Raw genomic sequence first — 20,371 nt, 5'->3', positions numbered from 1 at the left:
AGGCATCCCAGCACCTGCTCTTGACAGCCCTCTGATCTCGGAGGAATGCACTTGCTTGATGCATTTTGGTTTTATGTAACCAGTTTAGATTTTACCCTTGTCCAGGAAAGTCACAGAAATTCCCTTCCGGCTAAAAGGGACTAGTGAATAAATGCCCTTTTGAAGGCTGTGCGGTCACAAATGGAGTGAATCAAGGAACAGATTCGTGGCCAAATGCAGTTTCTACTAGAGCGTCCAGTGCACTCCCCAAGAAGCCCTCATGTGCTTCCTCGTCCCACCATACGACGAGCTGGGGCGTGTCACGGACAGCCCTGTGCCGCCGGCACCAGCATGGTGACTGGCAAGTAGTGTAAGCTCAGGACACCTGTGTTCGTGGATGAAATCCTACATGAGCACTCTGAGCTTCCATGGGTCCACCCAGGACCCCCGGGCACTGCAGGGGTGCATCAGTGCAACACGGTTGGTGCAAAAGGTGCTCTAGACTAGGTACCGTTATAGACACCTACGTGATATATGTGTATATCTACATATGGATTACATGCATCTCTATATACCTATATTTATGTATATACCTAGATAGACTCACACACGTGTATACTATGTACCTACATGCATATTATTAGTAGAGGGCTGTGCGTACATATTTACAGACATACACCTGTACACATTAGTCATATAGCTGTACATATACACACACACCTATGCATGTTATTAGTATACATGTGTATATATACATGTCCACACATATGCCTATACATATATTATTAGTATAGCTATAGATGCACACATATATACTGTGCACCTCTGTATATATTATTAGTATATAGCTGTATAGATAGATATATATGCATATTATACCTGTACACACATATACCTAAACACATATATATATACACTATGCACCTATGTATATATTATAATATATATATACATATACGTGTGTGTACATATTTTTTTATAACATTGCATTACATTTTTTATTTCACTTTGGACAGAAGTGCACGCTACACTTTTTGTTCCAAGTATTCAAATAATATGTTCCTCCTGGAAATCAAAAGTGTAGCAGTCACCTGGACTACATAAGCAATGACCCTCAATGATTTGCAATGCTTTGAAGACTGCCAAATAGGTGGCAAAAACACTAATTTTAACTTCAAGATAACGTAGTGCATTTCTTTTTTTTATATATATATAGCACATATACATACACACTTACTGATATATATTAATATAGGATTATACAGATAAACATAAACATATACACCTATATATGTATTAGTATGTGTGTATATATACATGTACATACATAGATCATTAGTATATATACATATACACACACACCCATATGTTTTTGATAAAGGTATATATCTCTACAAATACATACATAGACACCCGTATGTGTTATTAGTATAAGCGTGTATATGTACATGTAGACACATGTTTATACATATATTACACATACATGGATATACATATATTATACACACATATTATGCACCTATGTATACATTATTAGTGTAGGGCTGTGTATATATAGATCTATATGTATATACATACAAATACATACACATTTACCTACGTAGTTATTAACATAGGTGTACATACAAATAAGTACATGTATACCTACATGTTATTACTCTGTATGTATATGGACTCTGTATGTATACACACACACACACACACACATATATATATATACTATGCACCTACAAATATATTATTAGTTAGGGCTGTGTGTATATATACATCTATATGTATACATACAGACCTATACATACACATTTACCTATGTACGTTATTAACATAGGTATACATACAAATATGTACATATATACCTACATGTTATTACTGTGTATGTATATATATATACCTGTACACACATACACCTATACACACACACATATATATATACTATGCACCTACATACATATTATTAGCATAGGGCTCTGTATATAAATATATACGCACATATATACATATACGAGTTTTGATATAGATATACACGTTCAAATATATACATATATACTTATGTATGTTAATAGTATGTATATCTATATATGTACACACATACACCTATATGTATATTATTATTAGTATACACACACATACACACCCACATATACTGCACACCTACGTCTATCACTATAGGGCTGTGTGTATACACACACACAGACACACATACCCGTATATGATTTTTTTTTTAATTTTTATTTATTTATGATAGTCACAGAGAGAGAGAGAGAGAGAGAGGCAGAGACATAGGCAGAGGGAGAAGCAGGCTCCATGTATCGGGAGCCCGACGTGGGATTCGATCCTGGGTCTCCAGGATCGCGCCCTGGGCCAAAGGCAGGCGCCAAACCGCTGCGCCACCCAGGGATCCCACCCGTATATGATTTTAATATAGGTACATATATATAAATACATAGATATACACCTGTATATGTGCGTGCACACACACTAATACATATATTAGTGATATCGGTGTATAGATACATATATACACACACGCAAGCACATCTATGAATGTATATATGCTTTGTATAGCTGTGCATATATGCACATATGTATCTATATATATTAATATGCAGATGCATTATGCACCTACACACATATCAGTACAGCTGTACACACATGCACCTATGTACCTATGTACATTATTAGTATATGTACGTACATGTATACAACTACACATGTATCATGAGTATGGGTGTATATAGCCACACACACATAAACCCACACATTCACAGCAGTATAGCTGTATCAGCACACATACACACCTATATGTTATTAGTACAGGTGTATATACACACGTACAAATATACACCTACTGGCTACAGGCATATACGTACACAATATGTAAACTCTAACTCAGAAATCTCTGATGGTTTCGACGGGACGGTCCCTTCTTGTTCATCATCTCTGCCACCCAAAAGAGCGCTCAAGAAACACTGGTATTTAATGAAATCAATGAGGCTTGTGTATATTTATTTAGCACCTTGAGTCCTCATGGTAACCAAAAACATCTCAAATTTAGAACTGGGTATCACAATGCTCGCTAACCAGTTCACCTCTGATAAAGAAACGAATACACACTTTGCCAAATGCGTTTTAAAAATTTCCTCAGGTTGCAGAGAGCTTGGGGCCATCCAGCCCACATGGGGTGGGGTGGGATCACCCCTCAGATCTGCTGCTTATCACACTTTACACTCATGTTCCTCTGGACTTTGGAAACCAAAGGAAGCATAAAACCTCGGACTCTGAGGTCCCAGGGCCCTCCTGCCTCAAGATCAAATTGAGCCCGTTACTGTTAATCATCCGCATCGTGCTTTGGAGTTCTAGGGTTTGGGGTTGCAATCTATCTCTTTTCCTTTTTACGAGAGTATAAAATGACGCAACAGTTACTATTTCACAACTTAGCTAACCAACTGACTAAATTAATAAATGACAACAACAAAAATCACAAAAACCCAAGCAGCAAACAAGCAAAAAGCTCCCAGGGGTCCCTGCCACCTGTGCCCACAAGTGGAACTAGCATGAGAATGCAAACCCGCGCGGCGCCCGGGTGGCTCGGTCGGCTAACTGTCTGCCTTCAGCTCAGGGCATGATCCCAAGGTCCTGGGATCGAGTCCCACAACGGGCTCCACGCTCAGTGGAAAATCTGCTGCTCTTCTCGTCTGCCTGTCTGTCTGCTTGTGCTCAAGCTCTCTTTGTGAAATAAATAAATAAAATATTTAAAAAAAATAATAGAGCCGAGGCAGCTTACAAAGCCGGCCCCCGAGCACGTACGTGATCAGAGCTGCCGATACGGGATGTGGCTGGCACAACGTGCTGAGGACAGACCCGTGGCGTGTGCCCATCGGCTTCAGAAAGAATAATAAATACATCAAACATGACGGAGAGCCGGCTGTCCGCATCACCGGCACGATGTCAAGGTGGGGGCGTTTTGAAATGTGCGCCCGGAACGGACAAGCAGGTGACCCACTGGGCCGCAGGCCAACTAGGGAGCCGGGCCCAAGGCGCTGTCGCTCCGAGGAGGGGACACCCGAGACCTACTACTGACAGCGGCCGCGCCGCGCACATGGCAGCCGGGCCCGCCTGGCCAAGCCCGGCGACACGGCCCCCGGGCCGGGAGGGAACCCTCGCTGTGCAGTCCCTTCCGGACGGAGGGGCCACGGCAGGCCCACAGGGGACGTCTGCATCTCCCTTCCCCACGACCCTGACAACTCCAGGGCGCTCCATCGCCTTCGTGGGCCTCAGTCCTGTGTCATTCGCGGGGCCACTCCAGTAAATAAAGTAAAACTTTTGAAAGTTTACTGCCAGTGTGTTGCTCGCTGGGTGGAAAGAAAGAATTTTCGGCGGCTACACGCCTTTGCTCTATTTGCAAAAGATACAGAAGGGGGCTCCGCGCCTTCCCAGCAGCCGGCGATCATTTCAATCCAAGAATCAAAAGGCTGATTTCTTATAAAGGTGGACTAAAATGTATCCAAGGGGATGGTGAAGGCGTTACTTTTTTTTTTTTTTTTTAATTTTTCTTATTGGAGTTCAATTTGCCAACATATGGATGCTGGACTCTCAAGCCATCCATCGCCACCGGCGATGCTCCTCCCCGAGACCCGCGGTGACCTGAGTGCAAGTACCTAAGGTCACCCCCACGCCCCAGCAGACAACAGATACAGGAAAGACGCTTTGCTGATCTGATACAGGTTGTAAATTCCCTGGAATGCATCCTTCATTATCCTAACCCAGACAGTGCAAGAAAAACCTACAAAACCTACAAAACAACCACCTGAAAAGATAATTTCCCTGTACTTTAGATAATATGAACTAAGAAACAATTGGAACGGTTGTAATAGGAAATGAGATTCGGAGGAAGGAGATGGATTTTCCCTTTGTGAAACCAATCACATTTCTTTGCAGCCACTAGAAGGAAGGAGAGCGCCTCCTTAGATGGAGCCTCCAAGGGAAAAAAGGAGGACAGGAGAGTATATTCACCCCCTCGGGGTACGTCCGCCCTGCTAGGGGATAGCTGTTCTGATTCAGACAGGCCACATAAGACAGATCGATCGTCTGTTCCCCACGTTCACGCTCAGCCTGGGAACGAGGAGAGAAGTCCATGAAGGACATGGGGACATCAACGGATGGCCTCTGGGAACTGAGTAAAATTGGGGTCCACTCAGTGCTGCAGAGAATATAGCAATTCATTTATTCCACAGTGGTTCTCAGTGCTGAAAATGGAAAAAAACAAAAAAACAAGCTAGTATCTAAAACATTGGGAAGTTTCCCATTAAAAAGAGAGAAAAAAAAAAAGAACTTTCCCCCAGATAGTTCCACCTCAGAAATAGGCCCTCCTGCTTTCTCTGGATGGGTGAGAAGCTTGCGGCATGCTCGGCCTGGAGAGGAGGCTCATCCAAAGAGCCAAAGATCCCCTCCGTCCCGAAAGCTGTCTCTCAGTGGCCTATGCAATGACAGACACCAATCAAGGGGCATCCACCCTTACCGAGAAGACAATTCTTTAATGACTCAACCTTTCCACTGGTGAACACATATGTGCGTGTGTCTCCCTGCGTGTTGCCCTTTCTCGCTAATCTGATGCACTTTTCTCACCACGAATCAAGGATCAGTATCACCGCTATTCCTTTCTGGCTTAATCTCTTACTTAGGCTAATAAAGTCACCCCACGATCCCTTTCTTCAGAAGATGCTCTGTGAAAAAAAAAAATTAATTAATTAAAAAAAAATAAAAAAAAGAAGATGCTCTGTGCCAAATCACAGCCATTCATTATGGCCACTTACGCCCCGGTCTGGATGGAAATGTCAAAGGCTGGGTCGAAGGTACCCTGTAAATGCATTTCAGGGTTTCGACCGTGCCAGATATCGATGGCAGGAGAACGGGACAAAAGGTTAGGTCTTCCTGATGATACATTTATCAGCCGTCCCAGTTTCAGGGCATTGTGAGGACGCCGACAATGTTTGCAGGAGGAAGCCTCTACCTCCTGTAGGACTACAGACCACAGGAGATGGCGGGGGAAGCTCTTCCCCCACGACCCTCCCGTAAGGCAATGCGACCTGCCCGGTCACACATACTTCCCATCATCCCGACGGCACGGTCGCTTCCCTTTGTGGACTGGTCAGGAATTGGGGTTTGTTAAAGGATCAAAAATGGGATCTTATCACTCGGGGAAATCAACAGATTGAAAACGAAACTCTTATCTTTTCCAAATTTTGGATTCGTTCTCCAGTAGACCCCATGCCGAGGATACAACAGAGGTCCCCCCACTAAACATAACTGGAAACCACTGGTATTTCACTTCTAACGACGGCCTCTTAAAACACGCACACGCCGACACTGAACGTGTTCCACCCAGATTCAATACGTCCCGAGTTGGTTCAGTATGTGTTCAACACGGGGGCCTGGACACACAACGCTCGCGGTCAATGTCATTTGAATTGATGAATCCGGGCCCTGGAGCTCATCAACTGTACAAGTCACGTGGGTGTGTATAAAGCCATCGTCCTTCTCGAAAACATCCTCTTCAGCCTGAACATCTGTATGTTCGCAGAGAAAAACGGCCCTTTCCTTCAGCATACGTGTCTTTCCTAGCAACGGAGCGCTGCTTTCAATGTATCTGGGGGGCAAAGGGGCCGACGTATCTGGCCCCTCCCGCTGCAGAGTGACCAAGGTTCACCTCACTGTGTGGAGGACGATGAGAAACGCGGGTCTCCTTCTACCCACTGCCAGTAACCTTCTTAAATGTAGCCTTGACTTAACCAAACAAAACTACTTTGTGCATAAAATTAACTCACTGAATTCACCTGTCACTGTGCAGCCTCCGAAGCCTTTTCAGAACACGCAAATGCGTCTCCATCACCATGGTGATGACTGCGGGGACATCAGAGCTCCTTTAAAACCCACCAGGATGCCTTCTACTTCCAGGGCGTGAGACGGACTCTTCGGTTGACATCTCTCAGATTCCCTGCTGCAGGGGCTGAGCCGGTGTCTACCATGGCCCGGAGCGCTTTCACTATCCACTCCAAAGCGCCCAGCGTCAAGCTCCTCCACGAGAGGACATCTCTTCTTCCCATCTCAGGTGGAAGTTTTGTAGCGTGAAAGACGGGACATGTGTGAAATGTGCCTGGGGTGACGCGTGTATCCCCAGTGCCTGGCAGGTCACAGACAACTGCTCAGCAAGGGTGGCTTACACCTGAACACAACCCATGCTGCACCACCATTTGCACTGTGCACTCAACCCGACTGATTTATAGGGCCCTGAAGAGACCAACGGCCAAGGGAATGAGCCGGACGACTGCACGATCCTTTGCTCAGGGCACGAAAAGGGGCTTGCGAATGTCTAAGAAATCTACAGTTCATTCCTGCCTGTAAGAGCAACAGGGACTTCCTGCTAATTAGATTGCATTAAGGATGACCTGCCTCCTGCATTACTATAGAGCTTACAACATATGGTGTGTGGTGAGCCTGATTATCTAGCTTCCCAATAGAAGCATCTCCCCAAGAGGAATTCATCCCTCACAGTAAATTAGGATGGGGCACCATGGAGAGTACGGTTGTGTATTCCAAACTATCACTCTCCTCAACACAGAAGTGTGTGCTTTAATCTGGGGGCACGTTGGTAGCAAATCTGGCCAAGGGGACCTCATGTGAGAGCACCATAAACCAACACAGCCATCTCCGCCTCACGCCCCTGCCATCCACAGCTCCACACCTCAAGTGAGCATCTTTAGTCTACATCGTTTCAGACACAAGTCTACATCGTTTCAGACATCTTTAGTCTACATCGTTACGAGATATTCTCTATCTCAGAGATAGAGAATAAATTTTAGAAATGAGAGTTTTAAATCACTTTCTTCACTTCTTTTGACGTATTCATTGCATGGGAAGTATGCACCTCCCCACACGGTCTTTTAGGTCAATACATCAAAAGTAGGCACTGGCTTCCATTGTGAAGTTCTCAAGTCACATGCGTTTGGATGAATTTCACAAACACCATCATTGCTTTGGATAATTTCCTTCTGCTCCTCCTAAGTCTGAATCCATTTCTCACACCAAGGTGGTAAAGGCCTGCCTACGTTCTTCAGGATGTGCTGGCCAGTGAGATAACACAGATAACACATATAAGTGTGTCTTCAGATCCTTGTATATGTATATATAGAATATTATATATATATATGAATATTCAAGGATATTCAGATCCTTGAAATATATATATATATATAATATTTTTTTCTTTACAAATACTGCTATGTAAAAAAAAGAAAAGAAAAAACAAATACTGTTATGTTTCTTTGGTTACCTAGTGAGGTGATTCTCAAGACGCTCGGCCATCACACATGGTGAATCAGACATCACACATCACACACGAGGACAACTGTAGCCAAGTCTAGTTTTACCCAGACACCTTCCATCTCTGTGTCTTCAGGTGATGTATGGGGGAAGCTTTCTGTGAATAGCATCATGGTATACAAACGCCGTGTTTGCACTAACGCTGACCATGCATGCACTGCGCCAACGCGGCCAACAGGCCTTTCCACTGGACCCATCTGTCGTGAAGCATGAACCCTCTTGTACAAACCCAATAACCCCAACCCTCAACTGTGGAGTTGCTAGAGCATCTTAAATCTCTCATTCTGCCCCAAAATTGCAGAAACCTGCATATCATCAAGATCAACTGCACAGGCTTCAGTGCCTTTACGATCAAATTGCTTTTGGTCGTCTCCCAAAGTCACGTGCCGAGGAGCCCATTTAAGATGCCTTGTAATCATCTGAATATTCATACTCTCTATAGATTCAATCATTCCTGTCAAAATAGCACATGTGGGAGAGAAGTGAATCATCTGGAAGCCGAGTATGATTCCCGAACCCTGTGATTTTGCAGGGGGCACTGTATTATTAATCTCCTCCCATATGTTTCTGAGAGATTGCTGGTCGATGCAGACCGATAGGTGAGTGTTCAGCTGTTACAGCAAATTTGGCAAACCAGCACACTGCTGGGTTTTGAGCTTCAATGGCCAGGTCTGCAATCCAGTGGGGCGCCATCCTATCTCGGAACGGCTGTCCCCCTGCTTATGAACGCAGCGAGGTTAACCCGCGAGGTAAGAGCTTTGTCAACCATGCAGACTGTGCCTCATTGTTGAGGTATGACATTAATTTAGTGTCACAGCCAGAGAGCTTTTTAAAAATAAAACACAACACAATAAGATGGAAAGTGTCAGAAGTGATCGCTCTGCTAAAAAAAAAAAAAAAGAGAGAGGGAGAGAGATCACTTCAGGAACCTTGTTTCTATTAATAATCTATGTGTATCTGGGGCGCCTGGGTGGCTCAGTCGGTTATGTGTCTGCCTTCAGCTCAGGTTATGATCCCAGGGTTCTGGGATTGAGCCCCAAGTCTGGCTCTCGGCTCAGTGGGGAATCTTCTTGTTCCTCTTCCTCTGGTCCTCCCCTGTGCTCATGTGCTCATGCGCTCTCTCTCAACGAAAGAAAGAAAGTCTACTAAAAAACAAAATATATGTATCTTACTGGGCAGTGATGTAAAATGTATACCTTATAAAGTTCTAAAACTGTTGCACCAGATCCCAAGTCAGCATCCCCTTCTGAAAATATGTATGGATCTAACAATGGTTGTGGATTTTTCTGGCAAACCCCATCTATGCTCCAGTATTCTTGGGGTGTGCTAGGCAACATCTGGGCTATACTCTCTCAGGAGCTGGTTCAATGGAGATGTGCAGCTTGGCCTCAGCACTCCACAGTAAGAGGAGAAGACTGGTGATCTTCGGTTTTCAGAGCACACTAAGGTTCTGCAAACCAAAGCCTGAGCAGTCGCTACTCAGCTGTGTGGGCCAACCGTTAAGCTTACGTAGGCATCACTAACTCAACGGTACATCCACATGCAAGTAATGACAACAGATGCTCAGGAGCATGACCACCAGCTTAAAATCTTCCTCCTTCTGTCAAGAACCGCATTACATCTTTCCTCCCGCCATTTTAGCTGGGACCAACTGGTTTCTCCAGTCTTTGGTGCCTAAACAACACATGTTCTCAGCATGCTCATGGCAAGTGACCGCACAGACCAGATGTCTGGTTTTCACATGACATTTCCACTTTTCTCTAAAGTTCCGAATGGAACAAAATGGTTTTGTCTGGTTTTGATAGCAGGTGTTTGGAAAATAGTCTCTCTCCTAACTCTGGGAAACGAACAAGGGGTAGTGGAAGGGGAGGTGGGTGGGGGTGACTGGGTGACGGGCACTGAGGGGGGCACTTGATGGGATGAGCACTGGGTTTTATGCTATATGTTGGCAAATTGAACTCTAATAAAAAGAAATTTTAAAAAAGGAATATAGTCTCTACTCAGACCCGCCATCAACCAGTCCATGGATGGGTCATTCCCTTTGCTGACGGCAACCCTCAACACTATGCACTCAAGGCATCCTAACAGACCTGCACAAAATAATGCGCTTCACCCAGGTTCCTCACACAGCTGTTCTGCTCAGAAATTTGCATAGAATATCTTGGACTTCCCTGTGGCTTTTCTGTTGCAAGGACGACACATGTGCTCTAGTCTACAAACAACACACACACGAAGAATAATGACCATGGTGATACCTAAGGCCCCTTTTGTCACCTGGGAGACATTTTTTGGCAGGACTTCAGAAGCAGAGGATGTGAGGGACACTGGCAGAGCCACCTGATGAGAGCCTACTGGGTTGCACCTCCCTTCACGTGTCATTCCACTGTCCACCCGCCTCCTCCTCCCGAGAGCCTGGCTGGAGGAACCTCCTCAGTAGGGAAGGGGAAACGTGGCTAGAAGGACCACCTTGTTTCTCCAACCTCCATGGCAATAACCAAGCACACGCTGCAACAGGCAGCATCAGGATAAGAGGCGATACCCACCGTCGTATGAACTGGGCCGCGTCCGCCGTCAGCCTCTGCGTGAGGCTGTCATAGGACAGGGGCTGCTGAGTGATCTCATGGTTCCGCATCAGGAAGCAGTTCAGGGGTCGGAAGTAATGCAGGAAGCACAGCAGAAGGCCGAGGATCATGGCGGCGAGACACAGAAGGCAGAAGAAGACCACAGGGGGCACGTGGAGCAGCCCCAGGCACTTGAGCACCGCCAGGGTGAGGAGCGTGATGGCAATGATCTGAAGGGGGATGAAGACCAGCACCCTGATGCCCCTGGTGAAGACGCTGCCTTCTCCGGGCTTGCAATCCCTCAGGTTGGTCACGGGGATCCCGTGGAAATAGTCAAAGCCATGGCTCAAGGGGTGGTGGCAAAAGTCTGTCTTGTTGTGACAGTTGGTCCCAAGGTGCCACTTGCCTGAGAAGACAGATGGGTGATACGTTGATATGCAATGAACACTGTGACCTGGATGTCAGCCTCTGATTCCCACACACTGAAAAGCGGGATCGCTCTGCACATTTGTTAGCCAAACTCCTCCTACTCTGGAGAACCCCACAGTGTCTCACTGCCTTTTCCACAAACAACAGGGCATTAACTACTCACTCTACCAGAAAACAACAACTGCTTGAGCACCGAAAACAGCAAAATAAAACAAAACAAAAGACAACCACCTGACATATTTAATAGGTAGGTGACAAAAATACACAGAAAAACACAAGAATTTTTTAAGGACATTTCCTTAAGTCGTAGGATCAACTTGGTTTTTGTCCCTTAACTATTAAAAGTGAAAATGGATCCTTTCTCGAAAAACTACCCCTGAAGCAAGCATGATGAAATCACGCTTATAGCTCAGCAATTATTTTAAACATCTATGAACATTTCTTATAAAATGTACATTATGCCACTAAATTAGTGAGTGCTCACAAAAGAAAAACATGATGATGGTTTTATGACAAGAGGTGGGAGGAAAGAGAATGGTCATTTTGCTTCTGTGAGAGATTTTATGATTCATCTGATGACCTGCATAGACCTATGCTTACCAAGTAAAAATGGAGAATGGATTTTTCCTATCAATTGAACAAAAATCAATGGGAACGTCAACTGAGACAAACTCTGACACAATTTCACTATTAATGTAAAAGATAAAGTGTTCAATAGCATAATGTGTATATGTAGTTTTGTACCCTGTATGGCTGTGCATAATTATCTATTTATCAATCTATTAGCTATATGTGTCTCACTTATCTCATCTATCCATTCATCCATTATCCATTCATCCAACTACCCATCATCCATTCATCCATCCACCATCCATCCATCTACCCATCATCCATCCATGCAGCCATCATCCATGCATCCATCATCCACCCATCATCCATCCACTCATTATTCATCCAGTCAACCACTCATTATTCATCCATTCCTCATGCATGTAACCATGATCCATTCATACATCCATCCACCCATTATCCATCCATCCATCTACCTACTATCCATCCATTATCATCCATCCATCCACCATCTATTCATCCAACCATCATCCACCCTCCCACCCATTATCCATTCACCATCTACCTGTCCATCCAATCATCCATCCATCCACCCATTATCCGTCTGTTATCCATCCATCCACCATCTGTGCATCCCACCATTAACAATCCATCCATCCATCCATCCATCCATCCATCCATCCATCCATCATCCATGCATCACCCATTTCATCTATTTACCTATCCATACCTGGCTCCATCAGCTATGTTATCTACCTTTCCATTTATTCATACATCCATCAGTCCATCCATCTGTCATTATCATCTATCTATCTCATCTATTTACCTGTCCAGACACAGACACACACACACACACACACACACTCAAATAGCCCAGATAGGTGAATTGTGTTTTAATTTACAATTGAAATCATTTCTTCATTATGTGAAATTGTGCAAACTGTATCAGTGATGCCATCCTTAAAAAGCCAGTTATCATGCCCTCCCCCACTCACCCTGCCCAGGCCCTCGACTCCCACTCCTCACCTGCCCTTACCTATCAGAGCTGTTGAATAGCCTTGATTCTTGAGAAGCTTGGCAAAGGTAATCTCACTGGTTGGAAGTCCTCCAGAAGAGGCCGAGAAGATAAACACTCCTATGAAGGACTGAGAGGCCATTCCTGAAACAGGAGAAATGAAACATTGAAAGAGGAGGTCAGGGATGCCCCTAGGAGGACAAGAGCCATGGCTATGGAGCCTGGGGGTTACCTGATCGGATGGGGTACCGGCCTGTCATGAAGGCTGCCCTACTTGGTGTGCACAGGGGCGACGCTGCCAGGTGCTGTGTGAGCTTCACTCCTTCTGCAGCCAACCGGTCAATATTAGGAGTTCTAGAACGGAAGACTCATGTCATTCATGATGACCTTGAAACATGCAGCTTCCACTGTGGCTTTTTACAGTGCATCACTTCTCAGCAATCTAGGGAAACTTCCAGAAGTGTGGGTGATGCAGGACAAGCCATCCCGGTACCTCTGCTCTGGGAATGGACTGGCCGATCCTGTCAAGGAGTCATTCTACACTTGCTAGGCATTCAGAAATGAACCTCGTTCAGTTCTGGGCCATGCTGAGCTTTCATTCCACATCCTCCACTGGGAATGCAGCCCCTGCCTCTCTACCGGCCTGGCTACCTTCTATTCTTCAGGTCCTAGCAGAGACAGGATTCTCGTGAGCCTCCTAGGGCCATCCTTGTCCTGTGAGGGGGCCTGGCCTGTGTGTAGGACACAGATCCCATCACAGAAGCTTCCTCACTACAAAGGGACAACACGGCCAACTGCCCTCTTACATGGATGTACAGAGACAGGAGCGTGCATCTTATTCTCGTGGCCCACAGTCTCATGCTCCTGTGCCCACACAGAGAGCCCTTGGTGATGCAGAGCTTGAAGGTGAAGGTCATTTCATCGCATTGCTCAACCTGCTCCCCCATCCATGAATTCAGCGTATGCACGTTACAACCCACCTTTCCACTGTGTTTCTGCCTCCCATTGCAAGGTTTAGAAGGTTTAGAAGACTGAATCTGCATATCTGACTTAAACTTCCTCATACCTAGACTGTGTACTGAGACATCTATTTGGGGAGATGAGCTTATAAAATATAATGTGTTGGGCAGCCCAGCTGGCTCAGCGTTTGGCACCGCCTTCAGCCCAGGGCATGATCCTGGAGTCCTGGTATTGAGTCCCATGTCAGGCTCCCTGCATGGAGCCTGCTTCTCCCTCTGCCTGTGTCTCTGCCATTCTCCATGTGTGAGTGTGTGTCTCATGAATAAGTAAATAAAATCTTAAAAAAATAAAATATAATGTAAAGATATGTAATTCATAAAGAACTGGAATCCAATATGGAAAACGACAGATGTAGGATATGCTGTGACATAGATTCTATATTGTGATTGTAGACATTTTTTCTTTCCTTTTGAGATCTGTTAGACATAGAACCTTAAGGCTTGATTGTAATTCTTTGATTAAAACCCCTGACTGGGTAAGGTTATCTGTTAGCTCAGTGAAGTTCAGGAATACATATAATATTAAAAATCATATGATGTTTGTCTTTCTCTGACTTATTTCACGTAGCATAATGCCATCCATCTAGTTCCATCCACGTCATTGCAGATGGCAAGATTCCGCTCTTTTTGATGGCTGATTAATAGTCCCTTATGGGATTTAAGAGAAAAATAGATGAACATAAAGGAAGGGAAGGAAAAATAAAATAAGATGAAAGCGAGGAGACAAACCTTAAGAGACTCATAACTCTAGAAAACCAATAAGGCTGCTAGAGGGGAGGGGGGTGGGGGATGGGGTAACTGGGTGATGGGCATTAGGGAGGGCATGTGATGTGACGAGCAGTGGGTATTATGTGCGATTGATGAATCACTAAACTCTATCTCTGAAGCTAATAATACACGGTAAGTTACTCAGTTGACTTTAAATGACAATAAATAACAGTAATCTAAAAATAAAGTGAAAAAAATCATGAGCAAAATTTAAGAAATGAGTAGACACTATGATTCTGGTAAGAAAAACTAAATTACCAGCAATAGGTATGACAAGTATCCGAAAGTAACATCTACACGTTATACAAAATGAGGCCAAACATGGGGCAGAAAACACACGTGGTCAACTGAAATCTCATCCGTGTCCATGTGTTTAAAGCTCTAACACATGTCGTAGGTAAGCACACACTTCACAAATGACAAGCAGCACGTGATGCAAAGGCTCAGAGGTGGAACTGACACACATCTGGATGCCGGGTTCTCCCCAAAAGAACCACTTAATTCCTAATTTTTGTTTGCTCTGACACAAAGCAACGAAACACTCTTCCAAGCTGCACTGTTGTGTTGAGAAGGAGACGAGGTGCCAGAGGGAAGCCAATTAGCATCCCTTGGCCCTTAAGGTGTGTCCATCCCTCCCCCTGCTTCATGTAATTATTACTATTCATAGGTCTTATGAGAAACTTCTACTAAAAGCCAGTGATCTCTTTCCCCACCTCATGTGATTCAGTTTGTACCGATTGTTGCTAAGAGGAAGCTGAGAAGCACTATATGTCATCGTCTCCTCATGATTATCAAGAGAAAGTGCAGCATTGATGCCAATACGCTGTTACACAAGGACCTACTCTCCTTCTTCAATCACGGGGCCCTTACGAGACATCTGACATGAACGTGGGGTTAGGCAGGGGGGCTGAGAAACAGAAGGTCCTCCTCCGTCCCTAAGTCTGGTTCCCACTGTGCTTCTGCCATCACCAGCGCCCGTGGCCCCTGAGAGGTTCTGTGGTCACCCAAGCTGACGGTGGCTCGAGTAGCGGGGCCCACTGCAATGCAGCTGGTACCAAACACAGGAGAGCTGCGGCCACGGGCAGAGCCAAGTGAGGATGCGGGAGACGCAGCACAGTCGGCTCGGTAGGAAAGGGTCACCCCGAGGATCTTTCTAGTGGTCCCTCTGGGTTTACCCTGTTCAATGAGATCGAATCCCACCCGCCTTCCTGACGCCAGTCGGTCTGTATCCACGTAAAGTCCCAGGCGGACACGAGCACCGTGAAGGGCTCTGACACCCGTCGGCGTTCTGTGCGTTCACGTCACCCATGGCTGGGGCCTGCGAGGGGGGCCCCGGTGTTCACACAGCAACCGCGTCACCGCACCTGAGCGTCGTGTTCCCGTAGCACCCAGGGGTCTCCGATGCCGAGGTCGTCGGCCATCAGCAGGACAAAGTTGGGCCTGGGGGCCGCGTGGCCCTGGGCCTCGCACAGCAACAACAGGAGCAGCAGACGGAGCTGCATCTTCCTGCAGAGGGAAGCACACAGAGGGCAGTGAGGGGCGCCCGGGGCGCTGCAGCAGCCCCTTTGCTGGGACCTTCTTCCACCCCGTATGCCCCGGCAACGCGAGCTCCGCATCCACGCACACACATCGCCCGGCCGAGAACTTTACCCTCTTGTCTCTCAAACAAGCATGTCTTTCTCCAAGGACGGCAATGACCTATCAGAGCGGGAGGCGCCGCCGCAGGCCACGGGCCGAGAGCCGGGGCGCGGGTCACCGAGGGCGCCACCTCTGCAGGTGCACCTCGCCCCTCGACTCTGTGCACGGCCGGTGCCCGCAGGAGGCCTGGGAGGCCGAGGAGGCGGCTGCCCGCCTGCACCAGCTGCGCGACTTCTGCCCCGCACCCGCAGGCACAGTGTGAAGGTTGACAGGGTGGCACCGCCACTTACAGGGGCCTTTGCAGCCTCGCACCTATGGGTGCCACTCGGCAGGTGCTGCAGACAGCAGGCCCCGAGCGGCGTCCTGGCCCGGGTTCAGCTGCTTCCTGTCTGCCACTGGGGTGGGTACACGTGCGTGTGTGTGCGTGTGCAGGGCACCCCCCTCCCTGCTCCCTGGGAGCCCCCGCGCCCCCACTCCCCTGGCCCGCCGCATGTGCCCATGACCTGGGTGACCCACACCTCCCCTGTGCTCGCCCACCTGCGCTCTCGACCCTGTGGCATCCTCCCGCCCGAGAGCCAGCGCTGTCCCCCCCCCCCCCCCGCAGGACGATCAGGCTGGGCTGGGCTCTGCCCACAGCCGCTCGCTCACCCCTAACGTGCCCTGCCTGCCCTCGTGGCGGCTGCTCCCCTCTGCCTGTGGAGACAGGGCACGTGTGCGCAGTCACGGCTCGGCACCAGCCACGGAGCCTGGGGTGCGAGGCACGACCTGCCGCGCCTGCACCATGGCCGTGACCCCTGTCTCCGGCTCGGGCCTCGGCCACACAGTGGGCGTGACGAGCAGCCACCAGTCGTGGCCCAGGGGGGAGCCGGGAGGACACCAGGCCCCCGGCCGAGGCCAGCTCGCTCACAGGGAACCTGCAGCAAAATGCAGGAAGCTGAACTTGCAGCTGGAACGAACACTGGCTCGGGGAGATGTTGGTCCCAGGGTACAGGCTTCCGGTTAGACGACGGTTAAACGACGAACACGTCTGGGGACCTGCAGGATGGCACGGTCACCGCAGCTAACGACACTGTACGGAACTCATGCTCTGGGCTTCACCGCTAGATCCTGAGCACTGTCTCCATTCACCAAAAAATGGGCAATGATATGTGAGTTGATGACGCTAATGAGCTGCACTGTGACAGTCACTGCACAACGTATACCATGAAATCATCACGTGGCCACCTGAGATACAGACGATTGTATTTGTCAGTTATACCTCAATGAAGCTGGGGGGTAGGTGGGGAGAAACATCGCCCTGCCTCCCCTCAAGGGAACGAAAAGGCAAAAGCCTCCGAAATGATAAAGTGCTAGACACACAACCCTTGTTAGGAGGACTTTAGTCCATCTACCTACACCTTTACAACCACAAGCAATCCACTGGCGGTTCCCGCAAATCCATGCCAATTCTACACACTTATCCAGGCAAAACCCGGATCATAGACATCGTGAGAGCCTGGGGATGGTTTCACGGTTGAACGAGCCACAGCACGCCCCCGCATGCCCCCGGCTGGCCAAACGTGGGAATCCACAAGCACGGCGCCCACTCCAGCAAGCACTGGAGGGGCAAACGTGGCTTCTGCAGGTGTCGTGAGGTGAGGTGGAGAAACCCGGGACCGTGAATTCAGCCTCCCTGTTGGCTTGGCACTTTCTCTTGTAAAATGGGGACAATCACACTAACAATATGTTGTAGGTATCATGGAGGAGATAAATTATACATTTAGCACTATGAATGCATAAGGGACTCGTCACTAGGGGCCAGGAGTTGTTGTTGGTGTCATCATGACTTTGTGTAGACCTTAATAAGGACAGCAACAGAGTTTCAAGCAAAATGTGGCAGCTGACTACAGGCTGGCCCCAGTGACACCCCTTTGGTATTCCCATCTTGTATCATCCCCTCTCGTTGGGCGCTGCTGAGCCTCCCAACCTGGTTCTCACGAACAGAATGTGGAAAATGTGTGGCAGGTGACGTCTGTGGTTAGGCTGCAAACACAAAAAGTCTGGCCAGCAGACTCGTCCTCCTGCTGGATTTTAATGAAGTGAGATTCTATGCCGGAGAGAACCCGTCTCCCCCTGTGACGGGGAACTGAGCGAGACTTGCAGGCAACAGGCAGCAAGGACACGAGCTCCTCATGCTGACGGCCTACAAGAAACAGAATCCTGCTGAGCTTGGGAGTGGAGCCTTCAGATGAGACCACCGCCCTGGCCGGCACCTTGATTGCAACGCACCAGCTACATTGTGCCAGATTCCTGACCCACTGACACTCTGAGATAACAAATGCATGTTGCTTTGAGCTGCCAAGTTTTGCACTCGCCTGTTACACAGAAGCAAAAAACTAAAACAAAGTCCAAGAGCTTCCGATAGGAAGTTCAGTTGCATTAATAAGGGCCTGCAAAGACTTTCCATGGCAAGGGCTCAGAGGTCATGCTCAACTTATTTTAAGAACATGCTTCATTAGCAGTGAGGTGTCAGAATTTATGTAAGCCGTTTAAAGACACATTGCTCAGCTCAGCAAACGATGCGAAAAATGAATTTTTGTTTTACGATCGAAAATTGAAAACACCAGGAATGGAAAATGTACTTATGGTAGGCCAGAGGGATATGGTTCACTTAGAGATTAAATGAAGCAAAATCTAGGCTCCATGTGACTCTTAGTAAAGTTTCACCCCAAATCTAGCTATTCTGAGAATTACTTTGCCTATCCTGCTTTTAACATACACAAAAACCATAATTTGTTTTTTTTTTCAAATGAACTTTGTCTCATTGTTCACTTTTATTCTCAATGTACAGAAGGAAAATATATAAAGCCACAATGCAGAGAAGCACTCAGATGGTAGCTTTCCCTCCTTGTTCTTTTTCCTGTGCTTCTGCAAATGGCTGAAGGCACAGCATTCCTATGTGCGAGTGCCACTGTTTCTGTGTTTTCTTTGTTTTTCCATGCAACACTCTCACTACGAGTTGGAGAAAAGGGCTCAGAGGTGAGAAGCACAAGCCAGCCCACAGGGGACAGGACGGGCAGGCAGTGAAGAATTTAATCCGGGGGTGATGTGCATCCTCCATCGTTCCTGCTGCTCCATGGCGGATGCATGTGGCAGAGGCCGGAGGGAATGTGCGTACAGTGGCTGTGACGCCACAGAGATGCTGGTACCCACACTAGGTGGGGGCAGGCGGGAGAGAACAGGATTGATCTGAGATGCAATTAATACAACCAGGTAATTAACTGGATGTGATGACTCAGACAGAGTGAGAGTGGTCAATGAGATTTCAACCTTGCTCTCCACTGAACTTTGCAGAGAACAATGAAGACGCAAAATGTCCAGGGCTCAGATTATATCTGCTGCATGCCGGGATGTGGCTGCCATAAGGATCCTTTGTACATGTGTTGTACATGTGTCCTCCTTTAGAAAAATCCATACCAATTTTCCATGCATCTTGCTGAGAGGTTTAGTTCAGGTGCAGACCTTTTTTTTTTTTTTAAATTAAAATTAAACCCAATAGGATCAAAGCCCTTTAATAATTATTAATATCTACAGAGTATGAATTTCTGAATCTCAGAATGGGTTTGGTTGGCTCAATGTGACATTATGTCATTAATGGCACCTCCAAAATGTGCCCGCGGTACCTATTGTTAGGCATCAGGTGAGGAAGTTAAAAATGTTAGAAAATGTCAGTTTGCTAATAGCCATTTAAAATTTCACTGCATATAAATTATTATTGTCTGAAATAACCAGACCTTGTTTTTCCTCCACACTCAGGGGCGTTTATAAAGATGTTTTAAACTATTTTTTTTTTTTTGTTTTTTTTTTTTTGTTTTTTTTTTTTTAGATGTTTTAAACTATTAAAACACAGTTAGTTGATAAAAGTACTTAACAAATAAATGAAAGTGCTCTACTCTAACATATGAGCATGGCACATTAACTTCTGAAAAACTGTATAATTTCCCTCCTTAAAAATTAAATTATTTTTCTGAACA

The 20,371-nt window shown here is 46.7% G+C and overlaps 1 protein-coding gene across 1 annotated transcript in view; it reads right to left on the bottom strand.

The window, feature by feature from the left end:
* The window catches only part of STS (steroid sulfatase), a 128,586-nt gene that overhangs the window by 56,112 nt on the left and 52,103 nt on the right, over positions 1-20,371 (bottom strand). The window contains 5 exon segments of the mRNA XM_038586766.1: positions 10,902-11,325; positions 12,955-13,077; positions 13,166-13,287; positions 16,085-16,113; positions 16,115-16,226. Coding sequence (XP_038442694.1) covers positions 10,902-11,325; positions 12,955-13,077; positions 13,166-13,287; positions 16,085-16,113; positions 16,115-16,222 — 806 coding nt within the window. The 5' untranslated portion in view covers positions 16,223-16,226.

Source organism: Canis lupus, chromosome X, assembly GCF_011100685.1.
Source record: "Canis lupus familiaris isolate Mischka breed German Shepherd chromosome X, alternate assembly UU_Cfam_GSD_1.0, whole genome shotgun sequence".
NCBI lineage: Eukaryota > Metazoa > Chordata > Mammalia > Carnivora > Canidae > Canis > Canis lupus.
Note: the sequence above shows the minus strand (reverse complement) of the source record. Positions and strands in the feature narration are given on the sequence as shown.